This window comes from Anas acuta, chromosome 1 (assembly GCF_963932015.1).
Source record: "Anas acuta chromosome 1, bAnaAcu1.1, whole genome shotgun sequence".
Lineage (NCBI taxonomy): Eukaryota > Metazoa > Chordata > Aves > Anseriformes > Anatidae > Anas > Anas acuta.
This window is the reverse complement of record NC_088979.1, coordinates 152541512-152564997: the sequence shown is the minus strand read 5'-3', so window position 1 is coordinate 152564997 and position 23486 is coordinate 152541512. Positions and strand designations below refer to the sequence as shown.

The following is a 23486-nucleotide window of genomic DNA, read 5'->3' as shown; positions in this document are numbered from 1 at the left end:
TGTTTTGTTCTGTTTTGTTTTGTTTTGTTTTGATGTATGGTCAAAGAGCTACATGGAGATCTTCATAAATGAGCAACACGGTTTTGAGAACTTGCAGTCTGCATCTTCCACATTACTGAAGTTCAAGTACGCAATTAACATACTTTGAAGTAGTTTGCTTGATTGTCTTACCTGAATTTTGAATTGAGCACATTTTGAGAAGCTTTCTTGAGAAGATTCCACACAGCATGGAAGGATTTAGTGTTCATATTCCACATGACTTCAAAGTTCAGCAGAACTGGTTCAGAGCAACAGATCCTTTAATTAAAATGTCCTTCTTCTGACAGCTACAGGAATAATTTTTGTAGAGCATATGTGCATAAACAGAACATTAATTTGCCACAGCTAATGATATCCTTTCTGAAATGAAATGGTTAAAACTGAAGCACTCTACTTAACAATAAATATACATTTATTATATATAGGCCTACATATATGAGTGAAAACAGCATTGAATTTGATTTCTCATGGGATTAGTCAGTAGTATATATGTTAATAATCTCCATGATTATGTGAATTGAGGTATATTTTTAATATAGTAAATGATATATCACTCTAAGAGGCAATGCTGAAAAACCTGATAAATACTTGAAATCTAAGGACTTTATATCTTTCACAGGACTTCACAGTGTTGAAAAGCATTTTTGAGAAGCTTTACTTAGGAATCTGACGACATTTTTTTCAAATGAAAGTGGCTGGCCTTTTTAGTTTTTAAGGATAGAAGAGGCACTAAAGTCATCAGGGATCTTAGAAAGAGCTAATATGAAGTGTGAACCTTTCCATCTTCTCCTGCGGAGCCCCACGAGTTCATACAGCTCACTGCAGTCCCTAGGGAGCTATCAGTTCAGCAGAGCTCAGTGCAGAGCAGTATAGAAACACCTGTCTCATATAAAAGAGTAGCATGGACGTGTCATTTTGTTGTCCCAGGGTTACCGAGTACATCTTCTCCCTAGACATCATGCCTTACTGGTCCAGCTATGCTGTTTCCCATTCTGGAGTTAAGTTGTTCAGAACTAATTCAGGGGGTTGCCATTGTACAGTGTAACCCCACCCACAGACTGTGTTCTTTGCACTGTAGATTTTGAAATGATTCCAGTTGTGAAAATCCTTCTATGTTTTTGTTTGATTGTTTGTTCTCTTTTTGGCATATTTTATTTATGTTCCATGTCTGGTTAGGACAGTTTGGGCTGGATTTCTCTTTGACTCTTACTCTTTGCCTGTGCTTAGGAGAATTAAGACATAAAATGTACTTTGTATTTTTGTGTAAAACTTGCTCATGCACCCAGAGAAGAGAAGGCTTCATCAGAAATAAGCTCCTTTTTTTTTTTTCCATGCTGAAAAAATCCTGGAGAACCGAGTGGCATCTGAAGCTTGGGGGCTGAATGCAAAAACTACTGGCACTGGATACAGATACAAGCCTTTACCAGTTCATACTGTTATCAGGCTAGCTACTGATAAGAAATGAACAAATAAATAAATAAGATCAAAACTTAGCAATTTCAACTTTAAAGGCTGCTGATGAATACTGTTATATGTGAGCAGGGTATTCTTGTTTTTCTGCTGTGAGAGTTAACAAAATTTCAGCAATGTGTAAACACTGTGAAAGAAAAAATTAGCTATCCCATCTGCTATCCTCTGACTAACATTTCTTCCATCACATGTTTAACACTAAGCCTCTCTGATGGAATTAAAAATAGGTAGCTACAGAGCCCACATCTCTTCATTGACACTCAGTCTTTGAGACTTACAACCACAAAATCACTGGAGTAACAGACCCAACCAGGCATATATATAAAAGCCACATCTTCTGTAGAAGCTCCATTTGCACTGTTTGTGTATCTAATCCTGCTAGGAAAATACTGTTGTAAAGTTCAAATTTGAAGATAAAATGCACAAAGTGGAAAAAGTTAAAAGGGTTTATTTAAGCTCAACAAGATGGTGAGAAGCAGAAGGTTTAATTTATTCTGGCTCTTGTACCAAAACATCAACACAATATCTGATCACCTCAGAATCAATGACAGTGACAGTGAATAATTGATCTTTTTGTTTGGCTGCACAGCAGAAAAATGGAAGAATATAAACCTGTCATCTTTTTTTTTTCTTTTTTTTTCTTTTTTTTTTTTTTAATAAATAACAATATTGTACTGCCTAGCGAAGGGTTTCAAGTGTACTAAAGCTTTTAAATAATAACAGCAAACTGAAAACACATCCACAGATGTAGGGAATTGAAGATGCATAACCAAATAAACGTTCTTAAACAAGCACTCATGAAAAATGTCTTTGTTTCACTGTACATGTGGAGTTGTTTCAGACCCTGTGCTGCTAGAAGGACAGGGTCTGCAAAGGCAATAGCTTCAAAGACATTTAAAAGATGAATGAAACAGAGAATATTTTCAAAACACATTGACCTGAAATTGTAGGTGTGATTTCTTTAACATTGCTGTCTTTTTTGCAGGAACATTTGGGTACTTATCTCACCATACAGTATTTAGTTATTCAGTATCACACGGGGATGCAAAATATCTAGAAAATATTTTTTTTTTGTATAGACGTTTATCACTAGTCCCATCATTTTATTTGAGACATCTGGATGTGTAAAACCATAAAGCTGTTAAAATTGCATCAAAAGGAGCAGGGCTGTTCTCAGCTAGATTTTCAGATGGAAAAGGTGGTACTTGTAAGTTTGTGTGACACTCATAGCTAAGGCTACCAAATCAATCCATTTATTGATCTAATGTATGTGTCTCTGTTCCACAACAAATGTGAAAGTAACAGCCACACTCCCAACTCATATATTTTTAATTATGTTTTCTGTCAGTGTTAATCATGTGTTCCTTGGGTACACAAAAGTACATATCACAGCCAATGTCTGGAGACAATGTTAGATAATAATACACATAGTAGAATTTTTCATGGGTTTTCTTTTTGACATTTTTGAATGATAATATCTGTATTTAAAACATGATTTAATCAGTTATAATTTTAAATTGCAATATAAAATATTGACTGTCATATTTTTTTAAAAACTTTTTTTTCTGAGCTTATTTCCTGTGACTACTGCTACAATTTTAAGTAACATTTTGTTGTTTTTTTTTTTTAATTAATATCATGCACAAAAGTGCAACAAAAAAAAAAAAAAAAAAAAGGAAAATGTTTGTGACTTATCATACTTTGAAAATAGATGAATTGGAGGGAGGGAGGGAGGGAGGGAGGGAGGGAGGGAGGGAGGAAGGAAGGAAGGAAGGAAGGAAGGAAGGAAGGAAGGAAGGAAGGAAGGAAGGAAGGAAGGAAGGAAGGAAGGAAGGAAAAACTCACAAGGACATCGCAATAAGACGTCTTTTCCATATACACCAAAATTATAATGATTAGAGTAATACACCTCATAATCAGTTACCATACTAATAACCAAAAATATTTCTTAGTTACATAAGATACTTCATTGCATTGAGCCCTTCATGTTGATATCAATAAGACTAACATCAGGAGTGAGCTCTTTGTAGAATTCAGGCCTTTACAGAAATGTCAGCCTTTGAGATATTTTCCAGTAGTTGGTAGCAAGTTGCTTGGCAAACAACTGCATAGTCAAGTTTAGGAGTGTGTCTATACCATGCCTATTCAGTGCTTCTGGCTTTCCACCTTTCAGAACACAGTGCTGTGAGTCTCCCCAGACTTGGCAGCTGTGCTGCTGTTACTGACTAAGAATCTATCTCCCTTCCTCCTTCTCCCTACCAAGCATGAGATGTTTTCAATGCTTTCAAAGATATTCCTTTTAAGACTTTCATGTGAGTTTGTCTAGCTAGGATTATGCTGCAGGGTACTTCCTGTGGCTTATCGAAGCTAATGCAATTTATTTTAGACTCCAATGGAAAAAAAAAATGTTCCTTAAATCATTTCAAGTCCTACTAGTTTGAATCACTTCAATACTTTCAAAGCAAAGTATTGTATTTTTCCAAGAAAATTTGAATTAAATAACAAAACTCCTCGTCTATGCTTGGCATTCCTTAGGGAGTATTAACTGAAGTCTTTCTGGAGACAGGATTGTGCTATATTCAAACCATCTAACTTTAAGGAAATTCACACTCATATTAATAATCACCCTTCAAAAAGTACTTCCTTATTCATCAATACGTCAGGAATCTTTTAACTTCAAGTACTCTGAATTACATTTAATTTGGATGAGCTGTGTGAAAAATTTAATTTCAGCTTCCTTGGTACAGACTCTGGATCACAGCTGCCCTTTATTGATCACAGAATCACAGAATCACAGAATTTCTAGGTTGGAAAAGTCCTCAAGATCATCGAGTCCAACCTCTGACCTAACACTAACAGTCCCCACTAAACCATATCCCTAAGCTCTACATCTAAACGTCTTTTAAAGACCTCCAGGGATGGTGACTCCACCACTTCCCTGGGCAGCCTGTTTCAGTGTCTAACAACCCTTTCATCCCTTTGATCTTTGCTGTCTCGATTTCTTCTCTGTAGGAATTTTCTTTCAGTTGATCAGAGTATTCTGATCTCTCCTTTTCCAACTGTTAGAGGACTTGCACAATTCACAATGCTCAGATATTTATAAAATCTTGACAGCTTGCTGTTTCTCCTAAGGAGATGCTTTGTCTGGGGGCTATTAGTCCACATCTTTCCTTTCATCTTCTATGTTTTATGAGCACCTTATAGCTTAAAAAACTAATTCTCAAAGCATGTATAATATGCAGATATAATCATACTATAGTTTTGTTAAAATTGACAACTTTTCAGTGATAATAGGACAAAATTTCAATGTTTTTTTTTTTTGTTTTTTTTAATGTCAGAAAGCTACATTTGTTTTCCCTCACTTTTCTCACTAGAAAATATTAGTGTTGTTGTCAGTCAGTCAGGGTTCAAATTTGGATTTTTTACACCAGAATACCTGTTCTGCAAACTAGATTCTTTCTTTAGTGATATACATTTCTCTAAATCTGCAGTTGTCATGTACTCAAAAGATTGTTTTGTCTGGATCTGCAGTCTTTTACGTTGCTGTGTTAGTGAATCTGAGAAAAAAAAAAATATAGCCAGTATTTATCCAGTGATGCTTTGATGCTAATTCTTTGGTTGTTTGAGCAAGTGTTGCCAGGGTAATGTTTTACTGTTTTGTTATATTCTTTTCATGACTGTCAGTGAAGCATGTGCTCTTAAAATCAACATTTTAAGGTGTGCTATAGTCCCAGTTTTATATGTGCATGATAATGGTTGTTATAGTCTAAAATCTAGATGCTTATTTAGGTAGAATACCTGTATGCAGAGAAGTGCTGCAAGATTTGAGGTATCAGGATATCCTTTCTTTCCAGGCACCTTTCTTTCCTTAGTTACTGCTGTCTTGGTAATTTTCATCTGATGCACACACACTTTAACCACCCTTGCCCTTAGAGAAATACAAAGAATTTCAACACCCATTTCTGTTCATTTTCATTAAAAAAGATATAGTTCTTTCAATATTGTGTTAGGAAAATCCATCTGATTTGAAAATGATAAAGCTCCAAGAGACAGAAAGGAATATTACACATGGAGACATGCTTGAGTTGTAAGCCTGTGTCAAAAATGATGGCTGAGAAAGAGCTTTAAAAAGCTTTTGCTAATAAACATGTTGTTTATTACATAAGGATACAAAATTCTCAATCTGTTCATCCTGAAAAGTTTCATATTTATTTTAAATCAAAGTTGTTTCAGTTCTTTCCTTTGCAATTAGAATTTCATTTAATTTTTGAACATGTGCTTTTTAATAATTCTTTTTATAAAAGCTCCTGTGCAAAGACTAGATAAAGTCCCTCTCCTACCTACTAGTTATCAAATGTAGAAATCTATATTTGAGTTATAGTTAGTAAAGAAAAATAACCAGTTCTACGTGATATTCATCCTAAAACAGATCATGACATAGGCCAGATGAGTTACATTCTAAATATGTTTACACTAACTACAGATGGTGAATAACTAAGATTAGATAAATCCTGCACTTTAGCAAAAGTCCAAGAAGGCTTGACTAAGGTAGATCTGACGGATGATGGAAGTCTGCTATCACTTTCTGCAAAATAACTTTTCCTCTCTGTGAACATCTACAACTGTATTTTCCCTATTTTTCTTTTCATTTTGTGCTGACGATACTATGTTATATATTCTATATACTTTCTTCTTGTGTTTGGTGAGAAAGACAGATTTTCACAGAGTTGGAGGCCTTCCCATGCTCTGAGTAATCCTGGTCATGAAAATCTGCATAGGTAAAAATGAAAGAATGAACTTAAAAATGGAATTTTGATGTATGCTCCTGATCTGAATCTTCTAGCTGCCATTTTGTTTGTGTTAGGTCTTTGATTTGTTTGTTTGTTTTTGTTTGTTGTTTTTTTTTTTTTTAAAAAAAAGGACTGTTTGCCAAGTGGAACAAGTGGTATTCAGTCATACATAAACCAATTCAAATGTATCTTTGTAAAAATAAATCAAATAAAACATCTAGAAATAAGAAAATCTGTTTTAGGTTAAGGATAACTTGGAAACCATTCTAAACAAATTGGCTGCTCAAACCTATATGATGTTTATGAATTCAATCTCTCTATATGTTTAAGTGAAAATGTGCAGAATCTTCTCATAAGTTACAAAAATTCATATTATTCATTTGGAAGACTTTAATTTATACAATAAAAAAAATTCTGCAGTAGCATTTTTCTAAATATCTTTCTGTGTGAATAAAATTGACTTGCCAGACAAGTGCATCAAAATATTTTATGGGTAATTACTGTAAGATAGTAAGGCTCTAAATCCTCTAAATCTTGGTTCATGAGATCTAGCATGTTTTGAAGGAATCCAGTTTGCATTTTGTTTTGTCACCTACTAGATTTATTTCTTTAGTTCATTGCAAGTGGAGAGATTTGCTTACAAAAGAGAAACTCAGTGTTATTTTTAAACAGGTTAAGTGCATACATTAATGTGAATGGAATTTTAAACATTTCGTTTTAAAAAAAAAAAAAAAAGGATTGTTTTTTATTTTGATGGTATTGGATTTGGGGGGTTGGGGTTTTTTTATCTCTTGGGACTCCCTAGAATATCTGAGTAGGAAGGTACCTAAAAGGATCATCGAGTCCAAATCCTGGGTCCCCAAAGGACCATCCAAAGATAATAAAATAATAAAATTAAAAAATATATAAAAAATAAAATAAATCAAATCAAATCAAATCAGACCATGTGTCTGTGAGCATTGTCCAAAACTTGAACTCTGACAGGCTTGGTACTGTGATCAGGTCCCTGCGGAGCCTCTTTCAGTGCCTGATCATACTCTTGGAGAAAAACCTTTTCCTGATGTCTAACCTGAATCTCCCCTGTGGCACCTTCAAGCTGTTCCCTTGGGTCCTATCACGGGTCACCAGAAAGAAGAAATCAGCACCTGCCCTTCCATTCCCCCTTCTGAGGAAGCTGTAGACTGTGAGAAGGTGTCCCTTCAGTCTTCTCATCTCCAGGCTGAAAAACACAAGTGATCAGATCCCTTTCTTCAGTATCTAGTCCTTCAGTCTGTACATATAAGCAGGGTTGGCCCCTTCCCAGGTGCAGAATCCGGCACTTGCTCTGGTTAAGCTTCATATTGTTTGTAATTGCTCAGTTCTCTAATTTGTCCAGACCTCTCTGCAAGGCCTCACCACCCTCAACGGAATCAACAGCTCCACCCAATTTGGTATTGTCCATGAATTTGCTCAAAAAACCTTCAAGTCCTTCATCCAAATCCTTTATGAAAGCATTGAAGAGGACTGGTCCTAAAATGGAGTCCTTGGGAACCCCACTAGTGATAGGTCACCAGCGTGATGTAACCCCATTTACAAGAACCCTCTGGGCCTGACACGTCACCAATTGTTCACCATTTATTATGCTTTTATCTAGCTGTATTATCGGCATTTTGTCCAGAAGGATACTGTGAGAGATAGTATTGAAAGCTTTACTGAAGGCCAGAAAGATTACATTGACTGGCTTCCTTTGGTCAACTAGCTGGGTGATCTTGTTGTAGAAGGAAATTAAGTTAGCTAGACATGACCCTCCCCTAGGGAACCCATGTTGGCTCTGACCAAAGACTGTGCTGTCATGTAGGTGTTTTTCAATAACTCCCGGAATAATCTTCTCCATAATTTTGCCAGGCACTTCAGTGAGACTGACAGGCCTGTAATAGCCAGGATCTTCTTTCTTGCCCTTCTTGAAAATTGGGACTACATTTGCCAGCTTCCAGTCAACTGGGACCTTTTCCAATTCTCAAGACCATTGAAAGATATTTGAGAGAGGTCCTATGATGACTTCAACCAGCTCTCTGAGTACTCTGAGATGAATCCCGTCAGATCATGGACTTGTTTATCCAGGTGGAGCAGCAAATCCTGCACAAATTCAGGGATAACTGGGAGTTTATTGTTTCCACAGTAACAACTTCTGAGTCAGACTCCATGGATGATCACATTATTTCCACTCCCTAGTGCGATACAAGAGAAGAAACACTACATTTGAGGGTTAATGCAAATAATCACTTATTTTCTATCAGAGATACACTTTTCAGATTTATTTTCAAGAGGATACTTAAAAACAGTGTTCTGTGTTGTCTCTTTGTCTCTCATAGCTTCTTAGTTGTTTTCCGTGAAAGTGCCTCCAACTCCTCTCCACCTGTATCCTCCATCTTTGAGCTGTCTTTCCAAGGTGTAGTTTTTCTGCTTGCATCTGCCTCTCCTTATGACTTTCTCAAATGACATTAATGTGAAGCTGAACTGATTTCTGACATCTGGCTGATGCCCAAAGGGTTATGAACAGCTGAGGAAAAAATAAATAAATAAATGTGATTCTATAATAAATGTGATTCTATGATTCTATGTCATTGATAAACATTATTGAACGTGATAGTTTTGAATATTATCTGGGAAAATACATATGAAAAGGATTTTAAAGAATATACACTGCCTTCCCTCTTCCACCTACCCCCTCCCCCCATCTTTCTTTTATATGCATTTTGGAAAGGTATCCACCACACAGTGCTTCTCTTCATTTATAATGATTTCTCATTTGTTGTTGTTTTTTTTTAATACTATATAGTGATTAAGTGAATCTACTCCTGATCTATCTTTCTTTGGCTATAGGAGAAAGAGGGAACACTATTTTAAAAGTTGTAGAGCTGGGTGAAGTTAAAGAGGAAAATAAAAACTATGTAAGAGCACTCTGTTGCCTGATGACGCAAGAGGAATGATTTTTTTTCATTAAAGCTCTGCCCATTCTAATTCCAACAACAATAGGTCAGCTGAGATTATTAGTCTAAATCCTAGACCGCATGAAAGGAGTTTCATATTCTAATTTGTACGGGTTAAGTATCACTTTTAAAACTAAAACCTCATTCTATAAGCTCAATAAATACAGGTAACGTTGTTACACCCTGTTTTTTTTTTTTTTTCTTATAGTCTGTCCGCTAAGAGAAAGATGTTCCCAGAAATGTAGATATCTGGTGGCCTATAGAGTGTTTTACTATAACAGTTATTAATTTGATGCTTTGTTTTAAATGTTTATCCTTCCAGAGAAAAATACAGCTTTCTCTTGAAGATATGTGTGGGATAGGCATATGATACTGCTAATTCCTGGGGGATTTAATGCTACTCTGTTCAGCTAGCTTCCAAGAGATTTGTCTCTCTCCCTCCCTGACTGTACAACATTTTGCTGGTCCTGAATAGATCAGGGTCATCACATGCATTCTTGCCGTCTTACAACAATTATTATTTATTTAAAATAAATTTTATTAAAACTGGCCACAAGATTTGCTAGGCACTGTGCAGGTACAGGTCTGAGAATTTTTATTTTCTGAAAAATGGCAGAAGAGAACATTTCATGTGTTTATAAATAATTCACAGTACTTGTTTTATTTACTTTTCCTAGGAAGTACTGAAGCCCAAGCCACAGATTTCAGCAGCAGTAGTTTTATTTTCCCTTAAAGACCTCCAAATCCATTGAGTTCTCAAAAGACATTGAAATGCCAAACAAATATATACCAACGCAGTGCTACTTTCATGATTTACCCACAGTTTCAGGAACTGAAGCTGCTTAGGATGCTGTAAAGTAGCAGCAAAGGCAAATTAACAAGTCTATGTGTTTTTATTTATCATAGAATCATAGAATATCCTGAGTTGGAAGGGACCCTTAAGGATCATCAAGTCCAACTCTTGACACCGCACAGGTCTACCCAAAAGTTCAGACCATGTGACTAAGTGCACAGTCCAATCTCTTCTTAAATTCAGTCAGGCTCGGTGCAGTGACCACTTCCCTGGGGAGCCTGTTCCAGTGTGCAACCACTCTCTCTGTGAAGAACCCCCTCCTGATGTCAAGCCTAAACTTCCCCTGCCTCAGCTTAACCCCGTTCCCGTGGGTCCTGTCGCTGGTGTTAATGGAGAAAAGGTCTCCTGCCTCTCGACACCCCCTTACGAGGAAGTTGTAGACTGCGATGAGGTCTCCCCTCAGCCTCCTCTTCTCCAGGCTGAACAGGCCCAGTGCCCTCAGCAGTTCCTCATACGTCTTCCCCTCCAGGCCTTTCACCATCTTCATAGCCCTTGACATGATGATAGATATTGAAGATTGAAGCTTGTGCCTTGAGATGCTGGTAACTGTGTATATGAAAGTTATACCACAGCAACCTTCCGTTTTACACTCAGTTTATGCAAGATAATTATTTTTTGCTCTGCATTCACATCCTTCAGATTTACAATTTAATGAACCACTCAGAAATTATTAAATGTGGTCTATCCAATATTCCCCAGCCCTCCTCTGTGTTGAGTCTAGGGTAGGGGAATCAGAGTCACAGGCAGCCTCTCTCAGTTTGTCCCTGTAGGGCACTGAAGCAGTTTTCTTCACTCTCCCTTGGTCTCTTGACACAGCTGTGCTGAACACAGCAGTGTGGCAGGGTATGGTCAATTCTTCACAACTGGCTTCTCTGACCACAGGGGATGGACTGTGTCAGGTCATTTCTTTTTCACCCTGCACCAGGGGACTGACTTCAGGCAAGATATTATGTCCTTTTTTCTTTGTAAGATAAATTAAACTGGAGTTTTCCACATTACCGTCTGAAGAGAGAACTCCTCATTACCTTAGATGTTTTCTGTTACTTTTCTTAGGAGTTGTCATTAGTTTACATTTAAAGTTTGGAATATTAGGGATTCATGTACCATCATAGCATAAATGGTATAAAGCTCACACATAACAAATAACTTGCAATGATTTGTACAGGGGGTACAAGAGGATGTTCCCAGACTGATGTAGGAAACTTTAAATTAATACAAGTTGTTTTGTTATACTTAATACTTCTCTGGATATGAAGGATAAACCATTACTGAAGCTCATCTATCTATGACTACAATTTCCATATAGACTATTCTGAAGACTTTCCTTAAAAGACCAGTTTGTTGTTGCTCAGAGCACTTAAGTTCAGTTTAAATTTTGATCAGTTGCCTTGAGTCAAAGTTTAAATTCTTTTATGTATATGTATGTACAGCTAAATGATAAAGGTGTACATGTACGATTAAATGATAAAGGTGTACTAAGTGCCTTTAAAGAGTAGCCTCACTAAGTAAATACATGTCATAAACAGTAGAACACAAATATATTTTTTTAATGATGCAATTAACTTGCTCTGAATCTTGACTTTTGAGAATTCATAAGGGTGGATTTTTTTATTATTTTTTTTTCCATCATAACAACACTTACGTAATCATTAAACCAGATAGCAGGATACCTAAGTCAGAAGTAAAATCTCCAATGGGCTTCTCTAGGCAAAATGACATTTGCCTCTTGTGTAGTGATAATGCTTAGTCACAAAATTCCTCACAACTATTTTTCAACATTTTTGTCATTATCACACACATTCAAGATATCATTACTGGAATTAAATACAAAAAAAAAAAAAAAAAAAAGGAAAGAAAGAAAGAAGAAGCTTTAGACTTTGGACTTTGTAAAGCATTTTCCCTGAAAATATATACATAATAAATTCTGTAAAAACATTGTTGTGAACCTGAACTCTACCTGTCTGCACTCTAAAGAACTTCTGAAAAGGATATGAAAAAATCAAAGATCAACATGATCACAGCACGCAGTAAAGTCTCCTTTATTACTTACCATCTTTACTTCTTCTTACATGTTAATTGTACTCAGGAAATCCATTCTGGTCCTCCCTAGTGCACATGGGGGTTGTAATGGTTGCTGTTTTTTGTGTGGCCACACTCATGTAGAACACATGTGTCTGAGGGGTCCTCCACAGCCCCAGGAGAGCAGAATCTTTCTCAGGACTGCGAAAAAGCACCACATTCTGCACTCACCATGGGTACCTTTTCTTCATCTTTGTCCTGCTTCCAAGATATCAGGGAGCAAATTGTCCCTTGGTTTCCAAGAAACTTCATGTACATATGCATTCAGGAAAATCAGGGAAATATTTACTATAAAATAAAACAAAACAAAACAAAACATTTTGCTCTACCAAACTGGCATTTACAGTCCTACTATTTTTTCCCTATATAGAAAGCTGAGGATTAGAATAGGAATAGTTTGAAATAGGCTTCACCTTACTTTTTTGGGCAAGCAAAATTGTGAAATAGACTTAGGCATGCTTTCAGCTTTGCTGTCTGCCATAGTCATATAGTTAGAATAGGACAACAGTAAGCAAAATCTTCAAATTAAAGCAAGTATGATTCACTATATTTTAAACACATTTTCAAAAATTTGGCTTCATTTTGCCTTTGAGAGAGCTTTCAATGTCACTGTGAACCATGCCTCATTCTTAAGATTTCTCTCTCTCATAAGATGAGGTTTTTGAAACCTGTATAGGTTTCTCAGGTACACTTGAGCTTTATCTAACCTGGATGTAAATTTTGAACAATAAATTTTAACAATAATTTTTTAACAATAGAGGATATGGCTGAATTAGTTCTGTGCCTTGGTACAACACAGACACATGATCTCAAAAAATCTTAATGGCTACACAAATTCAAACACTGCTCCTGTGATCACTGTTCCAAACCTTGCTATTAAAAAAAAAAAAAAAAGTCCTAAATTCAATACATTTAAATCAACACTTTATAGTTTAAATATAAGACGGTGTTTTAACTACAGTATTTTTCAGCATTCACATCCCAAAAGATTTTCAAAATGATTAATCAAGGAATAATTAGTTATTTCACTCTGATACTGGTAAGAAATAAATATGAATCTTATCTCTTTAAAATGCTTACTTACTTATGTCATCTTGTATCATCATGTAACAGTCCTGTGGGAAGATTTCTACACTGCAAGGTTTGTCTTTCTACATATTAGATTTTAAGGACCAGATCTTGACATTTTTTTAACATGTAGATTTAACTCTACAGAGAGAGCAAGTTTCCTGTGGCTCAGTGGGAGTGTTCCCATGTACAAAGTCAAGTATGTACAGGTCATTGCACATACCAGAGAGCTAATATAGATGTAGATGGTGGCAGAGTGTGGCTTTTGTTATTCTTTTTAATTTCTTTTTTTTCCTGCATGTCATCATCATCAAGCATATAGTAATTATTAATTTATGCATAGTGTATGTACAAATATATGTGAATAGATATAGGTCTGCATGTGTGTATACGCACAATAAACATCAAATGTTCTTATAATATGTCTACAAGTGCCAATGGCATCTTGGCCTGCATCAGAAATAGTGTAGTCAGAAGGACTGGAACAGTGATTGTTCATTTGCGCTTGGCACTGGTGACACTACACCTCAAGTACTTTGTTCAGTTTTGGGCCTCTCACTACAAGAAGGACACTGAGGTGCTTGAGCATGTATAGAGAATAGCAACGAAGTTGGTGAAGGGACTAGAAAACAAGACTTATGAGGAGCAGCTGAGGGAAGTGGGGTCATTTAGTCTGGAGGAGTCTGAGGAAAGACCTCAGCACTTCCTAGAACTGCCTGAAAGAAGGTTGCAGTGAGGTGGGTGTCAGTCTCCTTTTTTCAGGTGACAAATGATAGGATTTGAGGAAATGGCCTCAAGTTGCACCAGAGGAAGTTTAGATTGGATGTAAGAAAGAACTGCTTTATGAAGATGGTGGCTTTATGAAGAGGTAGGCTGCTTAGGGAAGTAGTGCAGTCCCTATCCACAGAGGTATTTAAGAGACTTGTGGATGTGGCACTAAGAGACATGGTTTAGTGATGGAATTTACTAGGTCAGGCTGATGGCTGGACTTGATGATCTTACAGGTCAATTCATCAACCTGCTGGGTTCATTTTCCAGAATAAATGCCAACTTCTTTATTTAGTTAAGTCCCCTACTTGACTAGCCAGGAGAGATTTAAATGTATCCGTTACATTTTTTTGACCTCCCTAGTTATGCTTCCGTTACACTGAAGGAGTGGTCTCCTTAATAGATCTAAGTGTGGCACAGTCTGTCTTTCATCTTTTCCACCTAAAAGTCTACCTTGCAAGTGGGCTGTGTGTCTGAGCCACTTGCTGGAATTCTGCATGGGGTCTAATGTGTCCCAGAGGGTGCAGTCAACCCTTACCCAAGAGCAAATTGTGACAGGCAAGTTTGGTCTTCAGTGAGCCTGAAAGAGTTGTCTTCATTGCTTCACTGCTTTCTAAGCCACCCTTTACAGGCAGTTTTAAGACTTATAGCCAGCTGGTAAGTCTCAGAGGTGGCTGCAGAAGAGGAAGGACATGTCATTTTTTTTCATAATGAGGTCAGCAATGAAGATCTGAAATCACTTGTTAGTTGTCACAGACTTCTTTAATTTTTCCTAAGCAAGCCCCAAGGGCTTCAAACCACCACTTAAAACTGATGGAAAAGATCTGGGAAAGTGATGGAAGAGATCTCTTGCACAGGCAAGTGCAGAGGTATCAGCAGAACTGTTCTCAGGATTAAAATCATGTCCAGGTTGTCTAGATACATAGACTGACTTGTTTCCCTTCTATCCAAAGGAGTTCTCTCTATCTTTCTCAGTTTATAGGTACCAAATCTAGCATCATGAGAACTATGTGTTCTATAAAAATAAATATTAAAAATAACAGTTTAATATTGAAAAGTAATAGAATCATAGCACAACTTAGCTTGGAAGTGATCTCTGAAGATTATCAGTTCATGTGTGACTAACTAGATGAGGTGTCCCAGGGTTCTGTCCAGTCAAGGTCTGAAACAGTTTTCAGTAAAAGAGAACACATCTGTGGGATAACTGTCACAGAAAATTATCCAGTATTCAGCCTGTGCATTTTAAAATATACCTTTGTGATTATTAAATTACACTTTGCCACTACATGGATATGACACTTATCTTTCTCTTTAGATCAGGCAATATGAATGACATCTACGTAGTTACTGTGAATTCACATGGCAACATAACTTTTTAAAGTTGTTAGAATAAGCTTGTACCGTCACAGATACCAGAGAAGTCTGATGTATCTATGATATAATGCACCATGATGTTCAGTGAGGCCTTATGGCCTTCAATTGCAATGAGAGCTGTCTATTTTTAGTATGACCTATAGTTCATGTTATGCTCAAAAAGCAAATAAACAAAAGAAAAACTACAGATTCTGCATTAGTATGCATTTGTCCAAATGGGTCTATCATTTGAATCTAGATTAAACTGATTTCAGCGTGAGCTGAAGATACAGCTCATTGAATTGATTTTGTTAGCTGAATGGAGTAGTATGTGTAATAGGCTTCGTTTCTTCAGGGCAGGCTTAGCTGAGGTTAATTTTATAGTCTGGGTGTCCTGGGGTGGTTGTTGTAGAGAATAGGTAGCGAATTTCACTATGAAGTATAAACTTATTGAAATGTCATATCTTATGTACTGTGAAAGTGGGGATTATTCACGGGAATGGCTCTAGAAAGTAGGTAACTGGTTTGTGTCTTTGGGGCTTTTTACCTTGAAGACCGTTCAGATGGCTTTCTAACACATTACCTCAGTTAGCTCCCCCACAAAGAGATGACATAAACATGAAGAAAGAACCAGTTCTTTTCTGATTTTGCCTATTTTCACTCATTAATATGAGTGAATGAAATTTTCAATAGACTGAAATACTTAAATAGCATTTTAGGCTTTGTTGAATGATGTAAGAAAGGTCACATAAAAGTTCTTGTGAAGAAGCACCAAATACTGTTCTAAAGGAGAATTTTTGTCTCTGAGAGAATAATTATCATTACTTTTCCAGTAAGCAGATCTGAATGGTCAGATACCTGCTACAAAGGTTAAAGAATAGGGCTTCCCCAGTTATGCATTGATTTCTTCAGTCTCCTAACAATTTAGATTTATTCAGTGAGCATCTCTGAATTTGGCAACAGTTTTGGATACTACTGATTATGAAATATGACTTTCTTTTTTTATGCTAGCAAATCTGAATACATGTTCTTATTTTGGAATTCACATTGAAATTAAATGTTGTACTGGTCACATCAGAACTGAATGCAGAATTTCCTAAAGCTTTGACTGGAGACTCATTAAGAAGGTTTGGATTCTAATGATGTGGGTATTTAGGAAAATGTCTTGCTTCATGTGATCTGAACAGGAAGATCACCTGAAAGCCCAATGTAACTAACCAGAGAAAAAAATAAAGTTGCTACAAGGGGTAAGCTCAGGAATAATAGTATTAGATACTCTGACTATTTTAGACCTCATGAACTTTCAGCTATTTCTAGCAGGTAAGTTTACAGAATTAGCTGAAAGTGCATTTTATTTTAGTGCTTCCACAGGAGAATGAAATTGTAGTCTCAGATATCCTTCTCACTGTTCACATCTATCTGTGAAATATAGGCCAGTTTGGTGCATATGCGGGTCATTATTTATGATTATCATCTGATGCAGTCAAGGAAACTCCAGGAGGTGTAGGTTGATTGTGTGTGTACCTAGAGGGTTTTTCACAGGTGATGCTTTTTTCCTTTGCATTCCATATTTTTTTTTTTTCAGATGTGCCACAACCTCACAAAGGGCTCTTTTATATGGAAACCAAATAGAGAGAGGAAAGGGTCCACCACTTAAGATAAAGCTTGAAAATCTGTCCCTGTGTATGCGGTTCACAGCAAACAGTAGTTGAAGCACTCATCCCAAGCCAGAACATATACATGTTCTAGAGCTTTGGTTTTGGTATTTTCTCTCCCTGTAGACCCAGCTATCTCCCCTGATAAATTTTGATGCTTATTATTTTTCTCCAAGAGGAAAAACAAACTGTAATAGAAAGTTTCATGAATATTACTTTTAATAGGTTACAGTTACTAGACTACAAAGTACTAAGTAGGTGTTATAATATTAAATGCCTTCTTTAATAGATTAAATATTTTATCAACATGCATGAGATGAGAATTGCTGCATTACTTATACTGCATAATTCAGTCCTGAATTTTGTATCTCAAAATTTACATATGACAATAAAATATACTTTCCTTAATATACATAGTTTGAAGACAAACAATTTTAGAAATAATGCACAGATTTCATACTTTTTATTGAATGTTTTTGTTTCAGTTCTCTTCTCTTGAACTTGACATAATACCTATACTATGAATATGATTGCATAGGAAATTACCACAGCTGTAAGAAAACAGGCTTACATCAATGAAAGATCAAAAATCACTCATTTCTAGTTATGTAAAGTTTTCTGGCCTGAACAGTCAAAATATTGGACCTTAAACATATTAGTTACTAGAATTAAGCACTGTTAGTTTTATACCTTTCATTAATAAACTTTTCATCATAGTTTTCCAACAGGAAAATGTTTAAAACATAATTTGAAATAAATTGCTAAGAGATTAGTGCTATTAGGTACAGAACAATTAGGTACAGAAAAGATGAATATACAGCGCGTGATAACAGCTCAGATGCAGCAGTCAAAAGTATACAGTAGTCCTCCTTTTCACATGAAAGGACAAAATTGTCAGAAATCATCATATATAGTGTACATATTGTATGTATATTAATCAAAAAATGTGCAATAAAATGTAAATAATTTGCACATTAATCTAGGTGCATGTGTTTCTAACTTTTTAAATAGTTTCATATGTAAAAACATTGAAATTAAATTTATTGGGTGTTAGGCTAGTAATAAAGATGTATAAGACAAATACTGAATACATAAAGTTCATAATGTGTGTGTTTTGTTGTGCTGAGGTATTGTTCATTTAAAACAGTGTCATCCTGACTTAATGTGGGCTGTGTCTTCCTTACAAAATTCTGGATTAACAGTGTTTTAAATATCCATCTAAACATTATCCATCAGCTGATCACAAAGTTGCTTTGCATGGAAATGTTCTTTTCAAAAGTAGTTACTTTATATGAAGTGAAATTTCCTTTAAAAAATTTCAGTATTATGAAAATGCTTTCAAATATTTAAGGGTGTGAATTTGAAGAAGGGAAAGTTGAGACAAGCAATATAAGAATTTGTTGGTGATGGCAGAATGGAGAGTTTTGCTTAAAATTCCAGATTTAGTCTTTTTCTTCCCACTAATAGCATAAGTATACTTTAAAGCATTGAAAGTGTAAAGTGCTTTCAAATATTTAAAATTTGACACAAATCATAACATTAAGTGCATTGGCAATATTCTTCATAGACAGAGAAAGATGCATACATGCCTGTGGTTAATATTAAAAATACTGAAAAAGTGCACATTTTAATTTCCTGCACAAATAAGTCACAACATAGTCAAGTTTAAATTCATCTTAAATTATAGCAAAGTCATTATAAAACCCACATTGCAATATGTTGTATATTCAGATGTTATATGGTGCTATTACAAATACTTGAATATCAAAATGCTTCCTATTCAGAATTCTAAAAATTCTGTCTATTCAGAACTCTATCAGTTATATGTATATACTCTATCAATACCAGGTTTACCACCTCACTTACTAAAGTGGTAAATAGTCACAGAAGTAAAGTTTTGGTCAATATTTATTTTGAGTGATGACAAAGCTCAACTATAATTAGGATGAATGTTGTGTTTATTGTTACTTTCAACAATGGAAATAAGTTGTTTAGAGAGTTAGTCTAGTAACCTGGTTAGATTGCCCACAGAAGCATTTTTTATGTTGGGCTCTGCAAAAACACACGAAAAGGTAATGAAAAAGAAGGAAAATAACATTTAATGTTAAAAAGAATTCTTTAAAAGGGACTTTCAGATTTTTAACAACATATAACTTTTCACATACTATTTTCCATTATTATGATTGTTTGGTACAATAGAGAAGTATGAGGCAGCTTGAAAAAAAATATCTGTTTAATAGGCAAATTCTTCCTTACAATTTAATAGTTTCTTATGTGTCTGTCCATAAACTGTTTTAATTTGAGTAATTTTGTGGAGAAAATCCTACTTTCCTTCTTTCTTGTGAAGTGGTCAACCTTGCTTTAGGTAGAGAACTCAGTTTAAAGTTAGTCATCGAGGTACAATTATTTTTCCACAGTTATCTGACTGTTTGACAATGTGTCAGAGTTCACTTCTGCATAGCACTGTACAGAACATACAAATGATATAATATTTGGTTGTTAACACTACATTAGCCAAAAGATGTAACGATACTTTTAATTTTTTCTTTGTGAATGTCAGTTGAGCAACTGTTTTTTTTTCTCAGATCAGCTTGTTTGAATGATAATCAATAACATTCATCTTATTAACATGGTGTAATTTAATTATACTGTAGCACTTTACAAAATTCTGTTCCATTCAGCAGAATCTTTGAATCCCTTTTTCAGATGACGGTTGCTGCTGGTACGAGCATTGAGAATAACATTCAAAGGACCATATCCTGCCCTAATGTATGTTTTACATATCTTGGATTTTTGTTTAATTTAAATGCAAAACATCCTTATGTGAATTTGATATTTTGTTGCCCACGGGAGCTTGTGCATCTTGAGGTTACTTCATAATATATATTTCAGGGTCACTGAATATTGTACTACAAGTGAGGTCTCAGCCTATAAAAATACTGAATTTGTGTCATTTATCTATATGAGTTGATGGCACTACTGAATAAATACAATGATAATATATTCACAGTTCCTTCTGAATTTACCTATCTTCTCTCCCAGCTCAATGCTCTTGTCAGTTGAAATGAGTAGAACAGCAGTAGGCAAAATGAGGAAAGCAATGAGAAGCTATATTTATTCTACTTAACCTTATTCTAAATTGGATTTTAATATGAAGATGTGTAATACTAAATTTGGAAGAAAGGTAATTTGTTTTTCTTGCTTAAACAAATATATCCCATGATTTAAAACAGAAGAAAGGAAGAGTTACTACTGCTGATGAAAACAGAATAAGAAAACAATTTTTGCTAACAGAAAAAGCAATTTATTCACTTGTAGTATAATAAGTAATGTATCACTTTTACTAAATCTGTTCTGAAAATGGAAAGTCATTGAGTCAAAATAGAGCTGTATACATTAATGGGGTAACATAAATGGGAATTTGGGATGCACTGCTGAGAAAATATTTTGACTCTTCATTATATAGAAACAATTTTTTGTCATATAATGTGTTTAGCAATTTACTTTAAAGCTAAAAAATATCTTATTTATAGGGGAACTGTCAGAAGGAGATCTGGATAAACATTTCCATCACCTTAAGTTTTTTTGAGATATAAGATATAACCTAAGTACAAGTACTATACAGTTAAGAACTTAGTTCATCCACACTATTTCTGGAAAAGTAAAATAAACACAAACAAACAAAATATTTTATTTTTTCCTGGAAAGGTTATTCTCCTAAGGGAATATTGAGAAATTCTTTATGTCACAATATAAGAAAATATTGCATCTGACTGCCTGAATCATTATGGATTTCTGGATACATCCCTTGAACAGACCAATACAGTAACTTCTTGACTATGATTTGTACTGCTAGATTCATTTCAGGCTTGCTTATGTGCAGAGGAAAAGAGTCCCTCAATATACAATACATGATTAATCCCCAGTCTCTTCCAGATTTTCAGCATGATTTTAACTTCAGCAGGACAATCTTGACATTTTGGTCTGCAAATAGTACCATTTTTAATGAAAGATAATAACTCACAAGTATGAAAAACTGCAGGATTTCAGATTTAGGTACTTTGGTATGTACCGTTACTTCACAATTGTTTGGGGCATTTTATTTTATTTTTGAAAATTACATTAAGCCAGACTCTAAATAGATGCTTCTTAAAAGAATGACGTAAATCAACAACTCATAGATTACTTTTTCATTCTTTGGATTATGTTCAGTACCACCAAAATCAGTAAGGGATTCATTAACTGTTGTTGAACAAGAATGTCCGTATTCCTGCCTTTAGAAATCACAAGAACCATCATTGTAAACTAATGATCCCTCTCCCCTTTGAAAAGAAAGAAAGAAAGAAAGAAAAAAAAAAAAAAAAAAAAAGTAGTTTATTCTCTCTGGACTCCTGTAGTTTTCTTTTTTTTTTTTTTCCTCTAAAAAGAAATATATCAAACTCATAAGAATGGGAATAAAAATTAGAATTTGTTACATGCTCTTCTAACTGCATCTTCTGATTTTCCTGCCTAAAGTTTAATGTCAAATTTAATGTAGTTGTCTCTGCTCCAGAGACTGTGAAGGCTAGAGTCAGTATCACCTGTCAGCTCTCTGAAAATATCAGTCTTTGTCCATGTACTGAAAAGGGGACCTAAAAGGTCATGTTGGCTTAGACATCTTGCTTATAGGTTATTAAAATTATGTAATACAAACTCTGCTTTCTCAGTTTAACTTGTTACTTACAGCAAAATTTACTTCGCTAAACTGTAGCGAAGCTACAGTTTTCTTCATTGAAAGAAGCGAACAGCTTCTTTCAATGAAGAAAACAAGGTACACCATTTCAAGAATCATCCCCTTAAAATGACAGAGGAATTGTGACAGAGTGGTCTTTTTTTTCTTAACTTAAGCAGTAGGTTATGTGAATAGCTTAAACTAGACTTAAAGTCTCAAAGCTGAAACTTGGGAAAAAAAGTAATTCCTGTCTGGATAACAGTGAAAAGTCTTGCAATGCAATTGGAAGACTGGGCTTCAGTATTTCCTTCTGAATTCTCTCCACAAACTAAAAAGTCTTACATGCTCTTTAATAAAAAAGTTCACATTCTAGATTTCGCTTTTAGTGTGAACACTAAAAATAAAACTTTTAATGCTTAAAACTACTATTTTTCTCCTGCTGAGAAAATCATTCACAAATGGTGTGAAACAATCTCTTTCCATTGTTATTTACTTACACTCAAAACCATTTTCAATAGGCCACAAGATCTAATATTAAATTCTCATTATATGAATGCATGGAAGCAACCAAATTGTTAACTCTGAAGACCTAACGAGGATATATCATATTTTTTCTATTTCAAATTTTGGAATAATTCTCAATTAAAGTTTATCTTGTGCAGATGATTTTTTATACTTGAATTCTGCAAATTTATTTCCTATTTTATCAGATTTCTGAATTAATAACAAAGCTTCCAGTTCAGAGACAGAATACATTCCTTACCAACATCTACATGTCATCTAAAAGCACATAGCCTGCAGCAAGGATAAAGAGTGGAAATCTGTGCTTACCCCTTCACCCAGCATCTTGCAGGGTACAAAGGGAAGGAGGAACATACTTTACATGTTCTTTTCTTGACACAAGATCTTCCTGGGACACTGTAACAAATACAAAAACAGATCCAGCTTCAGTTTCTAATGAATAGTGTAACTGAAAAGAGTCATCCAAAAAAATCATGAATAATTGCAGTTTTTAATTCATTCCTAAATCCTCTACTCTCCTGATGTTTGGGAACCATTTATGAAGTCCGTCATTACTGAATAAAGCCCAGTTTCTTAGACTTTTTTGAAAGCACACTTGTATATTAACATATTAATATAGAATATATTGTTCATGAATCATATGTGCTAAAACATGAGAAAAACACTTTATTACACCTAAGTAACATCTATTAATGATATTAACAATTAAACCAAGCAGGTATTTAAATATAAAGAGTGTAGTATGATATTTTACTTCATAGAAATACACTGCAAAGCTTGCAATAAAATTTAACAACAAAAAGAAACTGCTATATATTCAGATTTGGAAACTCAGAAATTATGAGGAATTAAGGTGAAATTTTGTGGGCAGTTTTCCACAAATGAAAAAATATAATTTCTATGCTGTTGTTCTGTGAAGTTTATACCTCTACAGTCTTCATTATAGGCCTCAATTTACCTTTATTACCACATAAACTTTCTGTATTCTATTTCTCTTTATTATAAATTGTTTACATGAGAGAAGCTGAGTGAAGAAATTGGTATTACAGAGAATAGTAATATGCTATTACAGTTTATTCCCTTCTCTTGCATATTGTTTAGTAGGATAGTAGGATAGCAGGATAGTGAGAGGCACTTACTCTCTTTCATGCAAGATATCATGCAAGAAAGATATCATAAACCTTGATCATATCTGTACATATGTATTAT

General features: G+C 34.9%; 1 protein-coding gene across 14 annotated transcripts in view; it reads left to right on the top strand.

The window, feature by feature from the left end:
* The window catches only part of PPFIA2 (PTPRF interacting protein alpha 2), a 334088-nt gene that overhangs the window by 150000 nt on the left and 160602 nt on the right, over positions 1–23486 (top strand). For 9 of the 14 annotated variants that reach the window (XM_068667342.1, XM_068667351.1, XM_068667357.1 and 6 more), the window contains one exon: positions 19751–19813. The exons of the other annotated variants lie outside the window; for them this stretch is intronic. In XM_068667342.1, coding sequence (XP_068523443.1) covers positions 19751–19813 — 63 coding nt within the window. The remainder of the gene's footprint in view (positions 1–19750; positions 19814–23486) is intronic. 14 annotated transcript variants of the gene reach the window in all.